Below are 20,122 nucleotides of genomic sequence, written 5' to 3'. Positions count from 1 at the left end.
TTTTATTTTATTATTTTCTAAAAAGTTCAAATCTTAAGGCAGATGAAAAAAAAAATAAAAACGAGCTCTATTGTGAAAATGATCATCTTAAGTAGCTGTGCGTTAAAAAAAGATGTTAACAAAAGAAAGTTAAATATCAGACAAAGAAATCTCAACAAAAAACAAAGGAAATTAAAAAAAAGAAGCCGTGAGAACACATGATTTTTTGTTCAGTCTCATAACTACATTTAAAATTAAACGTGAAATAAACAAATTGTTGTTGTGTGGTCTCTTATTATAACCAAAACAATAAAAATAAAAGAGGATGTAAGAAATGAAAGAAGAATAAATGAATTGTGAAAATAGAACATACGAGGATTCATAATTTATCTCACATAACTTGATGATTAAAATAAAAATATCTTATCAACTCATTTGTTATAATCTATTCTTTAGTGATGAATTGACTGCGATGAAATTGACAGGTAATCTGCTCGATTTCTAGTTTGAATTATACAAAACTATGCTAAAAATCTACTTATATTTCAGTATTATCACTAACTCAAGTTGAACGGAGAAAAAAAAAAAAAAGGAAGGAAGGACAAGAGACAATGGGTACAACAATGATGACGTTCCACACTCAGGATGGAACCAATAGTTCTATACTTCTATTACAGAGTCCACTTTATGATAAATTTTGTCTGCGATAATATACAAATAATTTAAAACAGTAAAAATTACATATTATAACTTTAAAAGTAACAAAAAAAATACATATTATAAAAATTTAATATGACCTTTTATCATCATAGATTAATTCAGCATAGCAAATGTCAAATATCTTTAAGGCTCAATGCTAGTAAAGATATTAATTTCATCCGAAGTACTTAAAATAATATTATTTCAAAAATAAAGTTAAAAAAAGTTATATAAAATGAGCAATTTGATTTTGATGAAAGAAACTTTTTAAAAAAAGTAGAGAACGTAAGAAATAATGAAAATGGTCACGTAAAAAAAAAAATTAATGCAAATGGTTGAAACTTTTTCATGAAAAATAACAAAAGTGGGACACGTGTAGGGCTACAGACGGTAAAGGATGTAGCGGATAAAGTCAGAAATCTGATGAATCGTACTGCAGTCTTATCTGTACGGTTCGTACGAAAATAAAGGACGGATTTAGCCGGTAGCCGGTAACGTTTGTACTTAACATATAACTTAAATCATGTTTGGAAATCAGATAAAAAATGAGGATCTTTTTTCTATGAAAGAATTATAACCCTTATTTTTATTTATTTAATCTGCATTTAAACATATGTGGAACAATTTTAATTGCAAATCTAACCTACACTTATAATTTGTCTCAAAATAATAAGTTTTTCTTTTTATAAAATGAACCTTAAATGCAGCAGCGTGGACAGCACGTACACAAGAAGCTCGTGGCCAACCCACCAAATCACAAACGTAAAGTAGTGGAAATTCTAGTTTCAACGGTTACCACGCGGTGTTTTCCTCATGTTCCATCTTACATTCGACAAACACAAACACCCAATAACTAAAATAAATACCAACAACTCTTTGACCCTGTGCTATCTATGGGATTGAAAAGTAAAATTTTGAATTCGAGTATTATATATATAAATATAATTATTATTTTTTTATACTAAAAGTGATTTTTTTTTTAAAAAGATTACTCATGAATCATGATAGTTCGTGTCCATATCATTTTAACAAAAACAACTAAATTAAATAAACAAAATAAAAAAGTTAAAACCTCCGTCTGTTTTATTTCTCTCTCTCCCCTCCACCCCAATTCCCATTGTACCTTCTTCATCTCTTCTTTCTTTCTTTCTTTCCAAAAGATAAAATCTTTACCCTTCACACCCCAACCCCTTTTGGTTTCTCTTCTCAATTTTGCATCTGGGAATCAGGCTGCTTCTCAGTTCACACCACCACCACCATGGTTTCACTCGGAGCTACCTGTGCTTTGTGCTGTTCTGTGTTGATTGTGTTTGTCACTTTGAGTTCGGCTGGGGACATAGTGCACCCTGATAGTATTGCTCCCAGAAGGCCTGGCTGTGACAACAACTTTGTCCTGGTACCCCAGAAAATATGGAATTAAAATTGCAAACTTTTGGTGTTTGATGTGGTTGCTTAGTTGTAAAAATGGCACTCTTGTTTTTTTTTTTTCCTTCTTTTAAATTGGTTTTGTTATTTGTTTGCGTGCTGGGAAAGTGGAGGAACAAGCAGAGGAAAGATACTTTTTTTCTCTTCTTTTTTAGCTTTATTGAAATCATTTTCAGGACAATCGGGGAGTGGGGTTGGATTAAAATTCTAATTTAGTTTTCTGTTTTTAGAAAGATGGGATTTTTTCTTCTTTTTTTTGCCCTTCACCTCTCTCCTTTCCCAATGAATCATGCTGTGGTGTGTGCTCAATTCAAATGTTCTTTTTTAGTTATGTTTAAGATTTGTTGTGGCATCAAGCTATGGAAGTGAAAATATACTTTTTTTGTCCCCTTTTCTTCATTGCATTAATCTCTAGCAGAACTTCTCATGCTGCAGGGAAAACGAGGGAAAAACAATATGGGAATGATTTAATTAATGTTTGTTTAAAAAAAATTGCCCTGTTTAATTGTGCAGTGGTGTTTTTCTAGCTTTTGCAGTGTAGAGATCTGTTATTTGGTTGAAGTATAATAGTCTTAGTGGCTAGTTTTGGTATATTATCTTTGATTTCATCATTTTTTCCCCTCTTTCTATCTTAACAATCATGCAAGCTCTCATCTTTGTCACTTGAGGTTGATTCAGCTAGACTTGTTTTCTGCATACTACTAAAAGACTGGAATTCTTTTAATGCTTCTTAAAAAAAATTGTAGTTGTATGCGTCTTTTCTTCTTGTTTGGCCTTCTTCCATTGTGGGTTTGCTTTTAGTAAAAAGAATGAAATGTTGAGTGCCTGAGTGCTTTCTAAAATTGGAATTGGAACAAGGTGATGATGACCAGGACAATGATAAAAGCATGTTTTGTGAAATCTTAAAAGGAAAATCTGCAAATCTTTTAGCTTACACATTTTAGTGTTTCAGCAAACTACCATGTGGCATGTTGCTGTTGCCTTACAAAGGTTGATAGGTGTAAAGTATGAATAAGTTTTTTCTCTAACAACTTCGACCAATTTCTCTTTTGTTAGGTTAAAGTCCCTACTTGGATTGATGGTGTGGAAAGCTTTGAGTATGTTGGCGTTGGTGCAAGATTTGGCCCTACATTAGAATCAAAAGAAAAACATGCTAACCATACTAGAGTTGCGATTGCGGACCCTCCTGATTGTTGTAGCAAGCCTAATAATAAGGTATTGATTCTATGCTTTAGAACTAACCAAATGCAACTTCTCTGCATGTGATGCATAGATGTTTAGGTTTAACAGCTCTAATTTGTTTAGATATTTATTAGTAAGTAATATGGAGTGCCTTGCAATTTGTTAGCTCACTGGCGAGATCATTTTGGTGCACCGAGGACAGTGTAGTTTCACAATCAAGGCAAATATAGCTGAAGAAGCTGGTGCTTCAGCCATCCTCATTATAAATTATCGTACAGGTGTTTGCCTGCAATTTTTGCTTTTTTGGACCTATAATCTGTGTCACTTCCTTTTTCTCTATACGCATTTTACAGTTAAAATTGATATGATCCCGTGTTTCATAGAGAATGCTAATTAACTTTGGTTTCTTGTTTGTTATAATAAACAGACATTGTCCAATACTGCGTATTTTGTTTGTTTTAAGCAACTATTTTTTGTCCTTTTTATGCAGAACTTTTCAAGATGGTTTGTGAAGCAAATGAAACTGATGTTGATATTGGAATACCTGCTGTCATGCTTCCACAAGATGCTGGTGAAAACTTGAAAAATCACATACTAAACAATTCAGTAGGTATATTTCACTTTCTCTGTGAATATGTATCTATTCTTTTGTGATTAGTATGGCTTTCATTTGTCACAGCAAAATTTGAAATAACTACTTTATATTTTGATTCTTTATATGATTATTCTTTGCATTTCTACATGTATGTCCACTCTCAAGTGTCGGTGCAGTTGTATTCTCCATTGCGTCCATTGGTTGATGTTGCAGAAGTGTTTTTATGGCTTATGGCTGTTGGTACCATTCTTTGTGCTTCTTACTGGTCTGCCTGGTCAGCAAGAGAGTCTGCCATTGAGCAGGAGAAGCTATTAAAGGTTACTGGTTTCTTTTCATCCCAATTTTACGAATTTTTCCTTATACAAGACAAATATTATTGGTGATCGATGGAATACATAAGTTAACAAAGACCCATGGCTTATTCAAAAAAATGAAGTGCCTGTGTTTCTTGCAGACCTCCTGTCGTGGAGGCTTCCTTAACAAAAGTTATTCTCTTTTTTGAAATGAACTAATTTTGTTCTTTGTAAACGAACTTCCTTCTCAAATTAAATAATAAAAAAAAACTCATTGGTCCAATTACTATTACTAACATATAGAACATTTATATTGCAGGATGCTTCAGATGAATACGTAAATGCAGAGAATGCTGGTTCTAGTGCATATGTGGAAATCAGTACTGCAGCAGCAATATCATTTGTTGTGATTGCTTCTTGTTTCTTGGTTATGCTTTACAAATTAATGGCATATTGGTTTGTTGAAGTTCTGGTGGTTCTATTTTGCATTGGTGGGGTTGAGGTGAGTTATTATTTTTCCAAGCTTGATTCTTGTTGATTATGATTCTTCCTTTGGCCTCCCTCTAACTGATTTACTGATCAGCCATATTCCTATGCTTTTCTGATAATTATTTGTCATCTTTAGGGCGTGCAAAATATTGGGTGGTTAATTAGAGTTTCACCTGTGTATCCTAACAACATTTTGCTTCCTTCACATCTACCCCAATTCACTTTCCAATCACGTGGCACTTTTTTAAATCTTCTGTGTGTCATTCTGCTCACGATCTCTTTAGAGATGTTTCTTTGTTAGACTTGAATAGAGACTGACATGCCTATATTTGCAGATGTTTCTTTGTTAGACTTGAATAGAGACTGGCATGCCTATATTTGCATATCTAACGGAGAATGGAATAGGATGGAGGGAATTAGATTGAATATATTGCATTCAATTCTGTTTTGCTCCTTTTCATCAATCCAAACACACTTGCCATTTGTAATGTTCTTGTGAGGATGTCTAATCCTCATTTATTGTACTCTTAATAACAATTTCCTATCCAAAAAAGTGACATTAGGCCTAGGTCAGGTTTGGTTTTGGTTTTAATAGAAAATAAAGTAGGGAATGGAAAATAATTTTTTTTTTTTTTGAAAAAGTCCTGGTTTCAATAATTTTTATCCTTCTTATTCCTTTCTATAGAGTTTGTCTAACTTGCTGCTATATTGAAAATCACGTCATGTCTTTTATAGTTGGGGTTAAGGCACATTACATCATTATTGCTGAAATACCACATTATGCCTTAATTTACGGTTCACACAACAAAACTATAGTCATAGGCTAAGAAGCATGGATACTCCTAAATTGTGGCTGTGTCATGTCATAACCATGTCAGATATGTATTCACATCAGTTACTGCATGAACACTTAAAAAACTTTAAATTGCATTTTTATATTTTCGATATTAAAATACCACAATAATTAGATAAAATTATATATTTAATTATGTTTATAATGACTTATGCTCATTTTAAAACAGAAATTCTCTCTTATTTTATATATATATATATATATATATATATATATATTGTGTTACCTTTTGATTAATTTTATATATTATAACTGTGTCATGCCCTATAATTTTTAAAATTTGCTGAATTCCTATGTTTTTATTGTATTGTATCTGTGCTTCCTAGATCACAGGTTTCAATGTGCAACATGATGTTATTGTTGAATATAGCAGCTGAATGAATCTTTATTCTTCATGTGTTTTCAGGGACTACAAACTTGCTTGGTGGCTCTGTTGTCATGGTAAGTCCTTTATCCTTGTTTCCTTGTTTGAATTTGTGGTGGTCATGTTGAGCAACATATCTTGCACTTTTATTAATCAACATTAACCCAAGATCATGTTGAGTGGTGTATATTTTATTTATGATCTTAAATTGTGAACCCTGAAAGATATACCATCGAATAGTTTAACTCACAAGTCTATACAACAAATTTGGCAACTGACTTATATTTCCTTGTAAACATTGCTAAAGGATGAATTTTATGCAACTTTAGCATGGACAAAGTTTTTCTCCTTCTTTTAATGTCAGCTTTACAATAACCAATATTCATAAAAAATGACTCCAGTGTGAAGTTTGTGGCTGTTAGGTAGATTGTATTAGATTGCCTTGTCATGTTATGAAATTGACATCAAAATTCGTACAGTTTCAAATGGTTCCAGCATGCTGCACAAACATTTGTTAAAGTACCCTTCTTCGGTGCTGTATCATATCTGACAGTTGCTGTTACTCCCTTCTGCATTGTGTTTGCTGTGCTTTGGGGAATTTATCGCCGTGTATCATTTGCTTGGATTGGTCAAGATATTCTTGTAAGAATAGTTCTGTTACCTTTGTATTTTTTGTCAATTTTTCTTACACACTGGTAGTTTTGATTAAAATATAGAAATTTGTGATCCAATCACGAGCAATCCCCTTGCCACATATTGCACGATTTTGGAATGTTACTGGTGTAAAACTGAAAATGTTTTTAAATGAGTATGGAATATCTTCATCTGACAGTGATTAAAATGAAGACTTGGAAAATGAAAGATCTAGTAAGTAAATCACTCATTTCATTTTTATTATCTGCTAGATATGAAGTCATAAACCAAGAGACTTGAGGAGAAAATGCCTTTTCAATTGATTAACTGAACAACAATAGCTTTATCTCACTAGGTGAAGTCAGCTACATGGATTATACAACACCATTGAACTTGGTTAAAAAAATTTATCAGATTCCTATCCTTTGCTTTTTATTCAAGAAACTAGGCTGTTACCAAAGACCAAACTGCTTCATGTGAATTGGTAGTGCTACATGATTGTAGTTTGTTCTTGGCCAATTGGTATTATTACAATGTGTTTTTATTATTGTTTCTTTTTTGCATTCATACTTTTTCAAATTCTCTCTTATCACTTGTAAATTTGGTTTAAACCGTGATACTTGCCCCATTTGATAAATATTGAAGTTTGCTGAGTGGCAAGCTTGCAAACTTCCAAAGTTCCAATAAATTGAGTAACAAGTTCTTGACTTTTTTTTAATCGTTTATATTTCAGGGCATCACATTGATAATCACAGTTCTTCAGATTGTGCGGATACCAAATCTCAAGGTGATTATACATTACTTAAGCTTGTATTTTGCACAATCACCTACTTAGGTTGTTTGTTATATTCTTGAAAATTAAGCTTGGGATGCATAAAGGGGACCTCCATATCAGTGAAACATTTAAATATGGATCTACTGTCTATTACTGACCTTTTTATATTAACAAAAAACACTAATTTATACATTTTTTCCATGTAAGGTTGGAACTGTTCTTCTCAGTTGTGCCTTCCTATACGACATCTTCTGGGTGTTTGTCTCTAAATGGTGGTTCCATGAGAGTGTGATGATAGTGGTGAGTGATTTCTTGGAAGATCTCCCTTCGACAATATCACAAAGCTTGTTTTTGATCTCATAATACATGATTGATGCTTTTCTTATTAAACTAATGCAACATTTTCACTTCTTTGCAGGTAGCTCGAGGTGATAGGAGTGGAGAAGATGGTATCCCTATGCTACTCAAGATACCACGTATGTTTGATCCTTGGGGTGGTTACAGCATCATTGGTTTTGGGGACATCATCTTACCAGGGCTTCTAGTAGCATTTTCACTAAGGTTGAATAGAAACTCATACATAAGGAATCCTATTCATCATCTTGTACTCCTTATAAAAACATTTTTGGATTGATGTAGACAATCCTTTATGCCAAGTGAATGGTTCATGAACTTGATTTTTCTAATGATAACTATACAGGTATGATTGGTTGGCAAAGAAGAACCTTCGAGATGGGTACTTCTTGTGGGCAATGACCGCTTATGGTTTAGGTATGCTATGTTTGATCTGAGGGCAGTTTTCGTTAGATAAATAGAATGTTAGCAGAGTAATTTTCTTTGTAAGTGTTTGGTCCTGCTTAGACTGAAAATGTGGAGGAGCTGACTATATGTTTGGTCTTTACATCATATTCTTTGAATTTTGATCTGCAGGTCTCCTTATCACATACGTGGCTTTGAACTTAATGGATGGACATGGTCAACCAGCTTTGCTTTATATAGTCCCATTTACACTTGGTTAGTAAAATAATTAGACAAAACTCAATTTAAGTTGAGTAATAAAACACTGATTATTGTGCAAAAAGAAATATTTGGACCTATTCCGTTGTCTGTTGAACATGCTGAACCAATGCAAAGCTTTATCCATGTTTTTTGGTATAGATATAACTTAAATTAGTATAGAGCTTTATCCATTAAAACTGGTACGAATTTTTGAAATGCTTTTCTGTATTTGCAGGAACCTTTCTGTCATTGGGAAAGAAGAGAGGTGAACTCAAGGTTTTATGGACAAGAGGGGAACCAAAAATACCTTGCCCTCACATCCAAGAGGATCAATCAACAAACCAGTAATCCCCAGCAGGAATAGCATCCTAGGTGTTAGTTTACAGGAGACTTATAGCAGCAAATCTTGAAGACTTTGTAACATCTGTAACTTTGTCATAACCAAATTTCGGCCAAATGATATTATAGCATGTACTTAAAATCAGCACCTGAGACTTGAGATACCCCACAACTGTTGGATGTTAGAGGACCCCATGTCAAACTGTTTATTGTAAGAATAGATCCTGTTCTAATAGAAGATGGACTGAGGTGAGGAGATCCAAAAGATTCCATTTCCTGATTCTGGCTTTGACTTGGGGACATGATTTTTATAGTTACCTTTTACAACTTTGCTTCAGTGAGGCTCTGGCTAAAATGATGTATTTATCAAAGCAAGTGGCAAAAAGCCAAATGACATGCATAGACAACTTTCAATCAATGGATAGAAGACTGGAAAATGATGATTTGAAACTTAAACTGTGAGAAGTTAGCTAAATTATTTTTTGGAAGAATATTCATTGTATGAAATTAATAATGTATCAAATATGCTTGCAGTGCTCAATCAGGCTCAGTTTTCACCAGCAGCTTTAATTCCAACTGGATAGCAACACACAAAGGACCTCCAAACGATCTCTCTAGAGTCGATAAAAAATCAGAAAGATTATTTAGGGAATGGAATTTAGAGGAAATAGAAAGCTATCTATGTATTAGAATTAGCTCCATAATCCAAAGACATGATCTTTCATTTCTCCTCTCAATTCTTTAGATTTAATTCCTAACCATTATCAATCACTGTAAAAAATTTATACTAGCACTCAATCATGCATTGATACATCACTTATAGAGAATTATCACAACATCTTCAATAGGAAAACTCCAATGGTTTGTTAATGCAAGATTGAGTAATAGTATAAAAAAAACTTTACATTTTTTTTTGTTTCGGTTAAAACTACATAAATCATAAGGTACAAATGAACCTTTAAATCAAGCCTTGAGCGAAGAACAAACCAAAAGCAAATTCACACAAAAAAGATATCATCCACACAAGCTCAGAACCTTTTTTTATTTCTTTCCTATAAGTACAAGAGAAAGCCCCCAGCAGCAAATAGCACCGGAGCTAAACACCAACAATGAACCAAAAAAGAATAAATTTAAACAGTAAGGGGAAAAAAATTAAAAAAAAAACTGACATGCAACAATTTTCTAGCATGTGTCAGTATCTCTCAAAATTGTTCAAGCCACTGGTCATCTGGGTAGGCTTGCAATCTTTTACGCATTCATTTCCAATCCATCCAAGTCAAGTCCTGTACATGAAAAGATGTTTATTGAGTTCCAGATGACAGTGAAAATGACTGAAATGAAATGAAAAATTGTCATTTTGAGCATACTATATCAAAATAGGGAAGCCAAGAAAGTGATTTATTACTAAATTGCACACTGAATAAATTCAAGCACTATTCAAGGAGGTAAGGTAACAATCGACTGACAAGATTACCAAATTAATCATGTCAAGTTCAGTTGTAACATTAGAAGTTTCTTTGGCAATGATAGTGCATCATGGTTCTACAAGTTGACAAGACTTGGTAAAATGCAATTTTTACTTTACACAACAGGCATTCTAACAGATTAACTTGTATAAGATAAATAACAAGTGGAAACAAATTTGAATAAACAATAAAAGGAGAACACCAAAAACATGTCATCAACTCTAGGCTTCTATCAGACCAAAATGCAGAAGCAGCAGAAAACTAGAATGAGGAAGAACTAATTTTAAAAGGAAGAGAATTGAATGGCAGGGAAATTTATTATACAAATAAGTTTTTCAGTAAGAGGGAGAGAGAATTTTAGGAAATTGATAGTTCAGCTAACAAACATATAATGGATAAATAAAATCACTCAAAACACGGAAAAAACATACAAGCGTTTCGCCTCAGAAAACTATTTCCGTTGGGAGTAAAAAGTATTGTCTTCCTTTCTTGTCCTGATGATAGAAGTTCTTGCATCCTCTCTGGCCAGTCAGAATTCAATCGGCGGGCAAAATCTTCCACTTCCCTGTGTCAAATGGAACCAAGCAGACAAGATTTTCCATTCATCATCTTAAAAGTACATTTATATAACCATCACCAAGCAAAAAAGATTCGGTATATATCATCATAAAAGCACATTTATATAACACCTCTTTACATCAAATTGATGTTTTTTTTTTACCCAAAGTAATGAGGAAAAAACAACGGAAGACAATTAATGCAAGAAGGGTAGCTGTTGGGTTCTACCCTGTACATGTTTACTAATTTTGTTCCAACAGCTGGCAGATTTGCACAGCTGTAAATAACTTGGAATGTTAGTTATAGTTAGTGTTGTTAGTTATGCAATTGTAACTAAAGGTGCAGTCATCATATCTGAAACTGAATTCATTGTAACAATAGTAAACACATTTAGAAATAAAACTTTACACTCATCTCTGAAAACTTCTCTCTTTAGTTTCTATTTCACCCATTCCAATTGTAAATACTATTTCTATTTCTGTATTAAATAATAATGTTTACTCTGCTGTAACCGTCCATTCTCTTTTTACATGGCATCCAAGACTATGGCATCCCAATCTCAACGTCATGAGAATTGTACTACAACAATGGAATATTCCAGTCATCAATAAAAGCACCTTTGAATTTTGTTCAGCCTGGTGTGTTGGAAAAACACATTGACTATCTTCCCTTTCTTCTAGAACTTATAATTCACCACTAGCATTAGTATATAGTGATTTGTGGTGACCTGCCCCTCTATTATCCTCCAACATGTTTCTGTACTGTTACTTTTGTTGATGCTAAATCTAGATTCACTTTTATCCACCTACTAAAAAACAAGTCAGGAACCTTCATTTTTCAACAATTTAAATCCATGGCTGAAACACTGTTTAATGGCAAACTTAAACCTCTTCAAACTGATTGGGGAGGGGAGTGGGAGTTTCGACCACTCACCAAGTTTCTGAATGACTAAGGCATTATACACAGGTTCGTCTTCCCTCACACATAATACCAAACTGTAGTAGAAAGAAAACAAAGGCATATTGACAAATTTGGTCTTTCCCTACTCAGTCATGCTTCTTTGCCCTTAAAATTCTGTGGTCATGCCTTCATCACTTCAGTTTTCTTAATCAATAGACTTCCCCACTGCATCAATTAACTTTGCAGTTCCTTATACACAATTGTTCAACCAAATGCCTGATTTATTCCTAAGAGTCTTTGGGTGTGCTTCTTTCCCCCTTCTCAGACCTTATAATATTCAAAAATTCAATTTCGAACCCAATGAATGCATCTTTTTAGGGTATTATACCTCTCACAAGGACTGCAAATGCTTAGCTCCTGCTGGTAAACTTGTTTCCAGAGATGTCATCTTCAATGAAATTTAATTTCCTTACAAAGAACTCATCTTACCTGATTCTTCTACTTGTACCCGTCCCTCAACCAATTCCAGCTAAAGTTCCACTGGTGTACTAGTGTTGTTTCAATAGCTGACAGGTTTGTACAGCTTTAATGCAGTTAGTATAGGCAGTTCTATGTTGTAACCAACTCTGGCTACTATGATCAGCATATATATAGCTGATATCTGAAACTGAAATTGATTATAACAATAATCAACACATTTAGAAATAAAACTTTACACTCTTCTCTGAAATTCTCTCTCTCTTCTAATAATTACCATGTCTAACACTGCACTTAGTGTTAGCTCAAGTTAGTAAGTAAGGTAGTTAGAAGCTACAAGCTTGAATCCTTGTAAACCAATGAGAGAAAGTGTAATGAACTTGGGAAATAGTAGAAGCAAAACTAAAGGGGCAATTCAATTATCATCATAACATTGCCAAAGACTTATAAAGGAAAAAGGGAAAAGTATTACTAGTCATCCTAAGCAAATTAGCAAATTAGCAAATCTTATAGACTCGTACCATTATGTATGTTGACCAATGTTAAAATGAACAGGAGGCTATTAAGTATTAGATTAAAAATTTCTAGAATATAGGCACATGGTCAAAGCCAATTGCATTACCCATCTAAAAGTTTTACAATATTCAGGATCATGAGAAATTAATAACTAGATTGATATAGGATACAAAATATTACTAAATTTATCATTCTCCAAAAAGGTGTGAAATCCAATAAATTGCCATTGCCATATCTCCCTCTCTGTGATAAACACAAGTACGCAAGCACTTCATGCCATATTCAACCAGCAATAGATGACTCAAAAAGTACAATTTGTAGAAGGAAGAATTCAATCATTCTGATGCCTTGTCCTCTGCATATGCTATACTCCACATAAAATATATTCAATGCTACTGATCACTAATGAGAAGAAAAGCTAGTGATCTGCCACTGCAACTACGATAATGATAATGATAGTCATCCACAAAAAAAATAAAAAATAGATTTTAGAAACAGCATAGTGTAAACAATATAATTAGTGTCTTTGGTTCAAGCCTATTTGGAGAAATAATTGTTTTCTTTTCACAATTTCCTGAGAGATTTAAAAAGAATAATCATTCCTCCTGAAAATGCATTACCAGACATGCATTTACAATGCAGCCCCACCTGTCAATTTTTTCCTTTAATGCAGGATCAATCCCATCATCTATATCTCCATCATCAAACTCTCTATGAGCAAAAACGTCTTCTGTATGTGAATTTGAGGTCTCAGCAATTCTATCAGCTTCAGCACTTTGGTGTCTGATATTTTGACCATTTACTTCCTATCACGAGGTAAAAAAAAAATGCAACACTTACAACTTGTATGATAAATAATTGACCTTATATATTTTTTTTAAAAAAAGCAGAACAGAATATTACAACAACCTTATTCACTTCAGAAGCTTCCTTCAGAGAAGAGTTCTTCTGCTGTTGCTCTTTTTTTCTTCTATTTTTCTTTTTATTCTTAGAAGTTTTAACTCCCTTTGGATCTGTGAAAAAATTCTTCACCATTAATTAGGCATTCAAGGGAATTAAATCAGAAAATAATTTAAAAAAGATACAGCTCTCAAAATATTTCTACCCAAAAGAATTATAAAACAGTTCTAAAATGAAACAAGTAAAAGCTACAAGACAGGAGTGACAAAGATTATCAAGAACCATGCTATAAACATACTGACATACTAGGCAGTGATGCCATACATTTGTCATGTTATGACCAATGGTGAATTGTAAAGTTCTCAATCCTCATCATCATTAATATCTACTTCCCTGTTATATAATTTACGGTAAATAACACTAACCACCCTTGTTTTATCAAATTAACTAAACCCTATTTTTCCTTCAAAATTGTACTCCACCTCGATGAGTAAACAGCATCGAACACTTGTTACTCTCTGTTAATAGGAAACAGATATCGCACTGGCTTTGGTAGTGCTACTTCAATTCAATGAGTAATTCCGAGGAGACTAGGACCCATGTTTAATTATAAAGCACCCATGTTCGATATTTGTCAAATTGACTGTCTACTAATTTTGATATTGCGATCATGGCCATAAATCAACCACTAGGCTCAACAGTAGGTTTGGCAGAATAATTTCATGTGGTCCACAGATAATATAAGATAGAAAGACTTCAATTAGGGATGAGCTGATATATTTCACCAATCTACAGAAAGAAGCAGGAAGTAAACTCAAGAAAAAGCAGGGATAAAAATGCTTTACCTCCATCATTTCCATTTATAAAAGACAAAAGGTCATCAACTGAACGTTCATCTACATGCTCTTCTTCAGCTTCAACATTCTGAAACATGCAAGGGATCAATTCTTATAAAATTCAACAATCTACAATTTAGGACATGAGAAGAGATGCAAGAAAACATCTCTTGGCAGCAAAAGTTCAATTTAATTAGGAATATCTAATTAAGAAATAAGGATTACATTATACAATGTGACATATACTGTAATATGATAAAATAAAGAAACAACACTGGTACCTTTAACCTCTCACGCTCTTTTAGTTCTTTCCTCTTTTTGGCATACAATCTATTCAAAAGCCTGATCCTTGGGTCATCAGTTGTGTTTTTCAAGGGCTCCAACTTCTCTTCCTGGATCAAAAGCATGTGTGAAAAAAGAGAATTGAAGATGAACGAAGACATAATTGGCATACAGAGTTCTCACAAGCACCAGACACCTCAGTAAGATCATCAGGCAGATGAAATATCTCGCGTATCTCCTCTGGAGATTTTCCTTCAATTATCCGAGCAAGTGCACGACTTGTAAGATCAACCAATGGCTTTAACTGAAGGCTGTCTGCAGCAGATGTCAACTCACATAGCCGCTTTGTGTCCATCCTAATGAATTTCTCATCATAAGACTTTCGTTCCTATACAAGAATAACCCCCAAGTAAGATCATCTTGACATTGTTGTTCAGCCATAAATTATCTTGTATAAAGATAACAACAATGTATAAACATTAAAGAGAGAGGTAAAACAGGTAGTAGAACCTTGTTTGAGCGACCTGGTACTTGATGAAAATGACAATAATCAAGAATTAAGCTCAACGTCGCAGGACTGACTCGTTGAGGAAGACATATTGCACAATTCTTGGAAGATCCCATGCCTTTTTGTATTATTTCTTGACAAATCAGAGGGCAATACATTGCAATTTCTTGTTCCACTTGTTGGATTGAACCATCGGATGTCTCAAGCCAGATATAAGGCTTCATCATCTGAATTTTTTAAATATATAAAATAAAGAATTTATTAGGAAAAAAGAGAAATAAACAAAAGTAAAAGATATCACAAAGCCAGGAGTTATAATTTAGAAACAGGATCAAGAAACATGCTTCACAGCATGCCAATCTCCCTACAGATCTATCAAAGGCACTTCTCTAAAAAGACCATCGGCAGAGCATCATAAAGGAGTTATAATTTAGAAAAACCACTTGATCCCAAAATAACTTGCTGCTGTTCCAAGAAGCTCCAACTAAATACACCAAACAACTGCAAACTCAGAACAACACCAAAGTTTTTTGGTGTTTCAGGAAGAACCAAATCCTCTATAATCAACATACTGGAATACTGATCTAGAGATACCAGTTCTTTAATCATTAATTTGAATGATAGTTAGTTTTTTGAAAATAATAAACACGTTGAACTTAAACCATACTAGCATTAATTAACATACAGGAACACTAATCCAGGGTAATACTAATTCCTCTAATCCCATCCCTTTAAGAGCCAAAATGAAAGACACTTCAATTCTAGTCTAATAATTAAAACATCGAGCACATATAACACCAACTTAATCATCTACAGTTTAAAAAATCTCAACAACTTTTGAGGGGGAAAACAATTGAATAAACATTGTGAGAGAATAATAAAATATATGGTTCACAACAAAACTTATTCAATTATTTTTAAACTTAGAAATGTAAATATAATAACAATGGTTTGTACTAATCAAGTACTGAAACGTATAGAACAGAATGCATCCTTTACAAATAAATATTAAAGGAATAAATTCAGCATGACTGCACAACAAAAATGAGATAAAGAAGAAAAAGAAACCCAAAGAAGTATAACTTAATTACTTAAATAAAATTCTAACCTCTGAAATATTATACGGATTTGGGGGGGGGGGGCTTATAATACAAAAATGTATCATACCTCAGGTTTAATAACTGCCATGTCAATTTCTGACATCTTAAACCAATTTGAGAAGTAAAATCAATTGATATTGAAAGTTTCTATGTGATGCAAGCAATATTGCTGAGGTGGAAATTCAAATTTCAACTCCAGAAAGCCAGGTAATACATCCACTAATCAAAGGTATTCTGCAATCAGGATCAAGAAGCTCCAGCAACATTTCTCAAATGCAAGGTCCGTGAAGAAAGTATTTGCAGAACAGATGTAAATTTGCAAAAGAGAATGGAAAATAGTTCAGCACCTTTCAAGTTCAAAGCAACAGCTGTAAAGAACAGAACAAGAAGTCACTATGTGCAGAAAATGCCACTAAATAAATAAATAGTAAGCAAACACATACTGCTACAAAATTAAGGATGACAACATAGTGTTTGTGTGTCTTTTACTCTACACTTATTGACCACGACAAAGTGCCACAAATGGTAAATTCTCTAAAGTATAATTCAGACACACACACACACAAGGGAAGATGCACTTATTGCCATTCAAGTCTATATATAACATTATCAATATTTCTTTACATACTCATGTTTGAATACATGGATATTGAAATACTAAAGAGTAAAGACACATTCAGCATCAAACTGAACATATTCAACATCTAAGCAAAAAGCAATTCTCGACATCCATGTGGAACGTAACATAAAATACCAAAATAATGGCTACTTGTAACTTCTGAGATGTACAGTGCATCAATTGCCTATTCTATAAATGATGGAGAGATTGCATATTTTAGTTTATTAAAAATGTCATGCCAAGTTAATGTACTGCTAACTTTTGGATCAAGGGAGACTTGTAGTGTCAACTGAATTGCAAATGCACCAAAAGCATACAATAATTAGTTTGGCAATATACCATGTTCACAAACCTGTAATAATGCATCATTATATAAATCTTTATAAGATGTAAATTCTACATCTTTTGCCTAAATTCATGTAATGACTGTTAGTATAGACATTAAGAGATATCATCATACATCCCTCCTAAATATAAATATTCTCACCAAGCATTAAATTTATCACTTGAAGGTGATGGAACCACAGCACTTCAAAGAGGATTAGGGATCAAAAACAGTATAACTCCTTATCTCTACTGCAGTGATTTATGTTTATTACTTTTCTATAATTCATAAATCATATCTTGCACTTGCAGAGTTTAAACCCATAGTTTTCTCTTCATCAATAGGTGGAGAATATGCCAATATACTAACAACAATCATGATTTTAGCAATAAAAGCCCTATTTTCATATAGGTTCTTTTGAACAACTCATCAAGTACTGCATTCTAAGCTATTTGCTATTTGTACCTGAAATATCCTTGTAAATTGCCTAGTTTCATAACAAAAAGTTCTTAATAGTACTTTCACATTTCAAAAAAAGAAACTTCAAATATGTAAGTATTGCAGAACACTCTAGCAAGCCACCCTTAAATTCATCTTATTAATAACTTCCCCTTGTTTAACAAATCTACATAGACTTACAAGTACAAATTTTGTTTTCCCTTCTCAAAAAAAAAAAAAAAACTTGCACCATTCCTGCTCACAAGCACCAAACTTTCATTTCACTCGGCATTATCCAATTACATTACATTACATTAATCGTCACACATTACATTACATTACATCTTAGTTGTAGCCACTCAAAAAGTGAACCAAAAGCACTCCCCCATCACACAAAGAATTCCCATAACACTACAATCACCCCTATCCTAAATAGAAGTAATTGCATAGTAAACAACAACAACAACAACCTAAACTTCATCATTTCTATTGCAAAATACAACCACTGGCACCACCATCTTTGCTTATTACATCATTTCCAGCAACCAAAAAAAAAAACAACAGAAACAGCATAGAAAGGTTATATGGTGGCACAAAAATACACATTTTGAAGACAACCCATGATTGTTTACCACGTGCTAATGTTAGAAAGGCACTAAGATGTGGCAAAAGAAAAATGGGAAACGTTTTCTCGCATTGAAATAGAGCAAGGCAATCCATGTGTTAGAGAGAGAGAGAGAGAGAGAGAGAGAGAGAGGATTGAGTACCCGAGAAGAGAAAGGGGTTTGCTTTGAAATGGAGGGAATTGGCGGTTGTCGGCGATGGACAGGAATGGATAGATAGAATGGAAGAGAGAGAAAGAAGAGAGAGACAGAACGAAGAGATTTTGATTTCGGATGGAAAATCCGAAAATGGAAGTGAAAATGAAAATGAAGTGGATTTTTCTTCTTCTTTTTTTTTGGGTCAAAAACATCTTTTTTTTTTTAATTTATTGAATCAAATAATTAATCTAATACAACTTTAGATAACTCAAAGAGAATTTTGCAGTGCAAATCGGTGAGCAAAATTCCCTAATTATTGAGATTGGAAAAATTCAGTTTGGTTTACTAGATTGGTAACCACGACGTACATTTGGTGTTTTTTTTTTTTTTGCTAAGTAAGCCTACATTTCTTCTCATTAAAATTATTATTACCCATTATACCCTTTTTATCCTATTTCTATACACTTCACTACTGTGTTGTTCTTTAAACCTCTTTCACACCCTTTCCTTGTGTTATATGTAAATCCTAATTCTCAACACCCCATCTTCAACCATTTGTATTATTCTTTAATCCTTTCAGTCCTTTTCATCCGATTAGAAAGAAATGAAACAAAAAAAAAAATTGAAGAATCAATGAAGAAGATTAGTATTGTAGATTGTTGAAAACCGCAGATGACATGGACCGCCGGAGATGAGATGACGGAGATCATAAGAGGCGGCGACGGAGAAGACAAGGGATTTGAGTTTCCAAATGAGAGATCTTGTAGCGTTTCCTCAAAAGAGGTCGTCGTTGTTGTCAGAAAAGAAGCCACCTTATTTGTGTTGGAGAAGAAAAAACCACTACCATTGTCGGAGAAAGAGCAGCGAAGGTGAGGAAGCCAAGGAGTATATCTAGAAAAAAAAAAATCAAGGAAGAAAGAGAGAAAAAATTGCAAATTAAAAAAATAAAAACATATATTCCTTTTTTTGGATAAAAAAAAACCTATTATAACTGGTCATTTTTGTTCCTCACTGGTGAGGAACTTGATCCACAACTGCATATTAGAAGACACCTAATTTCTAATTCACGATTTCATATTTCGCTTTTAAAGAAAACAATCATATACGCAAATTAATTTGTGTGAAACTAATAAAACGTTGAACTATTTAATGCATCACAACGCAAAATACTAGTGTCCCTTTCTGAAAAGTAAAAAGCAAGAATCTCATAATTTTATTTATGGTCCTCTCAAACCCCATCTCAATAAGGGTCATCGATGGTAAATATTTTTCCTTCTCATTGTTGTCATATTTTTCAATCATTGCAATTTATTTTTTTTCTTCCAATTAGTGAAGTTCATGTTAAATATTTCTAAAAAATTATGTGATTCTTTCCTATGAACATAACCTACAATTGGTGATGGCGGTGGTTTGGTTCCACAGAACGCAATTGTTGGGTGTGTTGAAATAGGGTAAAAAGGATATAATGGGTAATAATAATTTTAATTAGAAGAAAGGGGGCTTACTTAGCAAACAGGCAAGTGTATTTAGCGAGATCCTTTTTCTGGAGTGAGTTGTGGGCCTTTTAATATTCAACCTTGGAGTTGGGCTGACCAATGAAATTTGGGCTTTTGCTTCCAGCATTCCAAATTGCTTCCTATACCTTTTACGGAATATTTTTTTTACCTTTTGCATTGGTTTTTTTGAAAGCCAAAAAAGGGGGTGCATTCTGAAATGTAAGTGTGCATTCCAGAAGCCAAAAGGGGTGCAAGAAGCAACAACCTGAAATTTGGTTTTGTGATTCATGCAATTTATTCTATAAAAACAGGGTA

At 33.4% G+C, this 20,122-nt stretch overlaps 2 protein-coding genes across 4 annotated transcripts; one reads left to right on the top strand and one right to left on the bottom strand.

The window, feature by feature from the left end:
- Positions 1-1,767: 1,767 nt before the first annotated feature.
- LOC114425222 (signal peptide peptidase-like 4) lies at positions 1,768-9,166 on the top strand. Of its 2 annotated transcripts, XM_028392045.1 has the most exons (14): positions 1,768-2,074; positions 3,160-3,318; positions 3,452-3,563; positions 3,776-3,895; positions 4,046-4,197; positions 4,493-4,675; positions 5,922-5,956; positions 6,359-6,521; positions 7,246-7,299; positions 7,495-7,587; positions 7,706-7,848; positions 7,988-8,058; positions 8,218-8,301; positions 8,522-9,166. In XM_028392045.1, the coding sequence occupies exons 1-14, from the start codon at positions 1,937-1,939 to the stop codon at positions 8,632-8,634; spliced, it is 1,620 nt and encodes a 539-aa protein (XP_028247846.1). In that variant the 5' UTR covers positions 1,768-1,936; the 3' UTR covers positions 8,635-9,166. The 2 variants fall into 2 exon arrangements, with proteins under 2 accessions (XP_028247846.1, XP_028247847.1); XM_028392046.1 differs by lacking the exons at positions 1,768-2,074; positions 3,452-3,563 and having other exon boundaries at positions 3,187-3,318.
- A 438-nt stretch (positions 9,167-9,604) lies between these two features.
- Positions 9,605-19,326, bottom strand: LOC114425223 (SKP1-like protein 21). Of its 2 annotated transcripts, none has more exons than XM_028392047.1 (10): positions 18,318-19,302; positions 16,236-16,536; positions 15,071-15,295; positions 14,757-14,948; positions 14,560-14,670; positions 14,288-14,366; positions 13,452-13,555; positions 13,191-13,348; positions 10,523-10,656; positions 9,605-9,908 (listed from the first exon to the last, which is right to left on the bottom strand). In XM_028392047.1, coding segments are annotated over exons 2-10 (1,041 nt in total). In that variant the 5' UTR covers positions 16,272-16,536; positions 18,318-19,302; the 3' UTR covers positions 9,605-9,906. The 2 variants fall into 2 exon arrangements, 1 of the variants encoding a protein (XP_028247848.1); XR_003669207.1 differs by lacking the exon at positions 9,605-9,908 and adding an exon at positions 12,723-12,980 and having other exon boundaries at positions 10,554-10,656; positions 18,318-19,326.
- Between the last annotated feature and the right edge of the window lie 796 nt (positions 19,327-20,122).

This window comes from Glycine soja, chromosome 9 (assembly GCF_004193775.1).
Source record: "Glycine soja cultivar W05 chromosome 9, ASM419377v2, whole genome shotgun sequence".
Taxonomy (NCBI): Eukaryota; Viridiplantae; Streptophyta; class Magnoliopsida; order Fabales; family Fabaceae; genus Glycine; species Glycine soja.
Note: the sequence above shows the minus strand (reverse complement) of the source record. Positions and strands in the feature narration are given on the sequence as shown.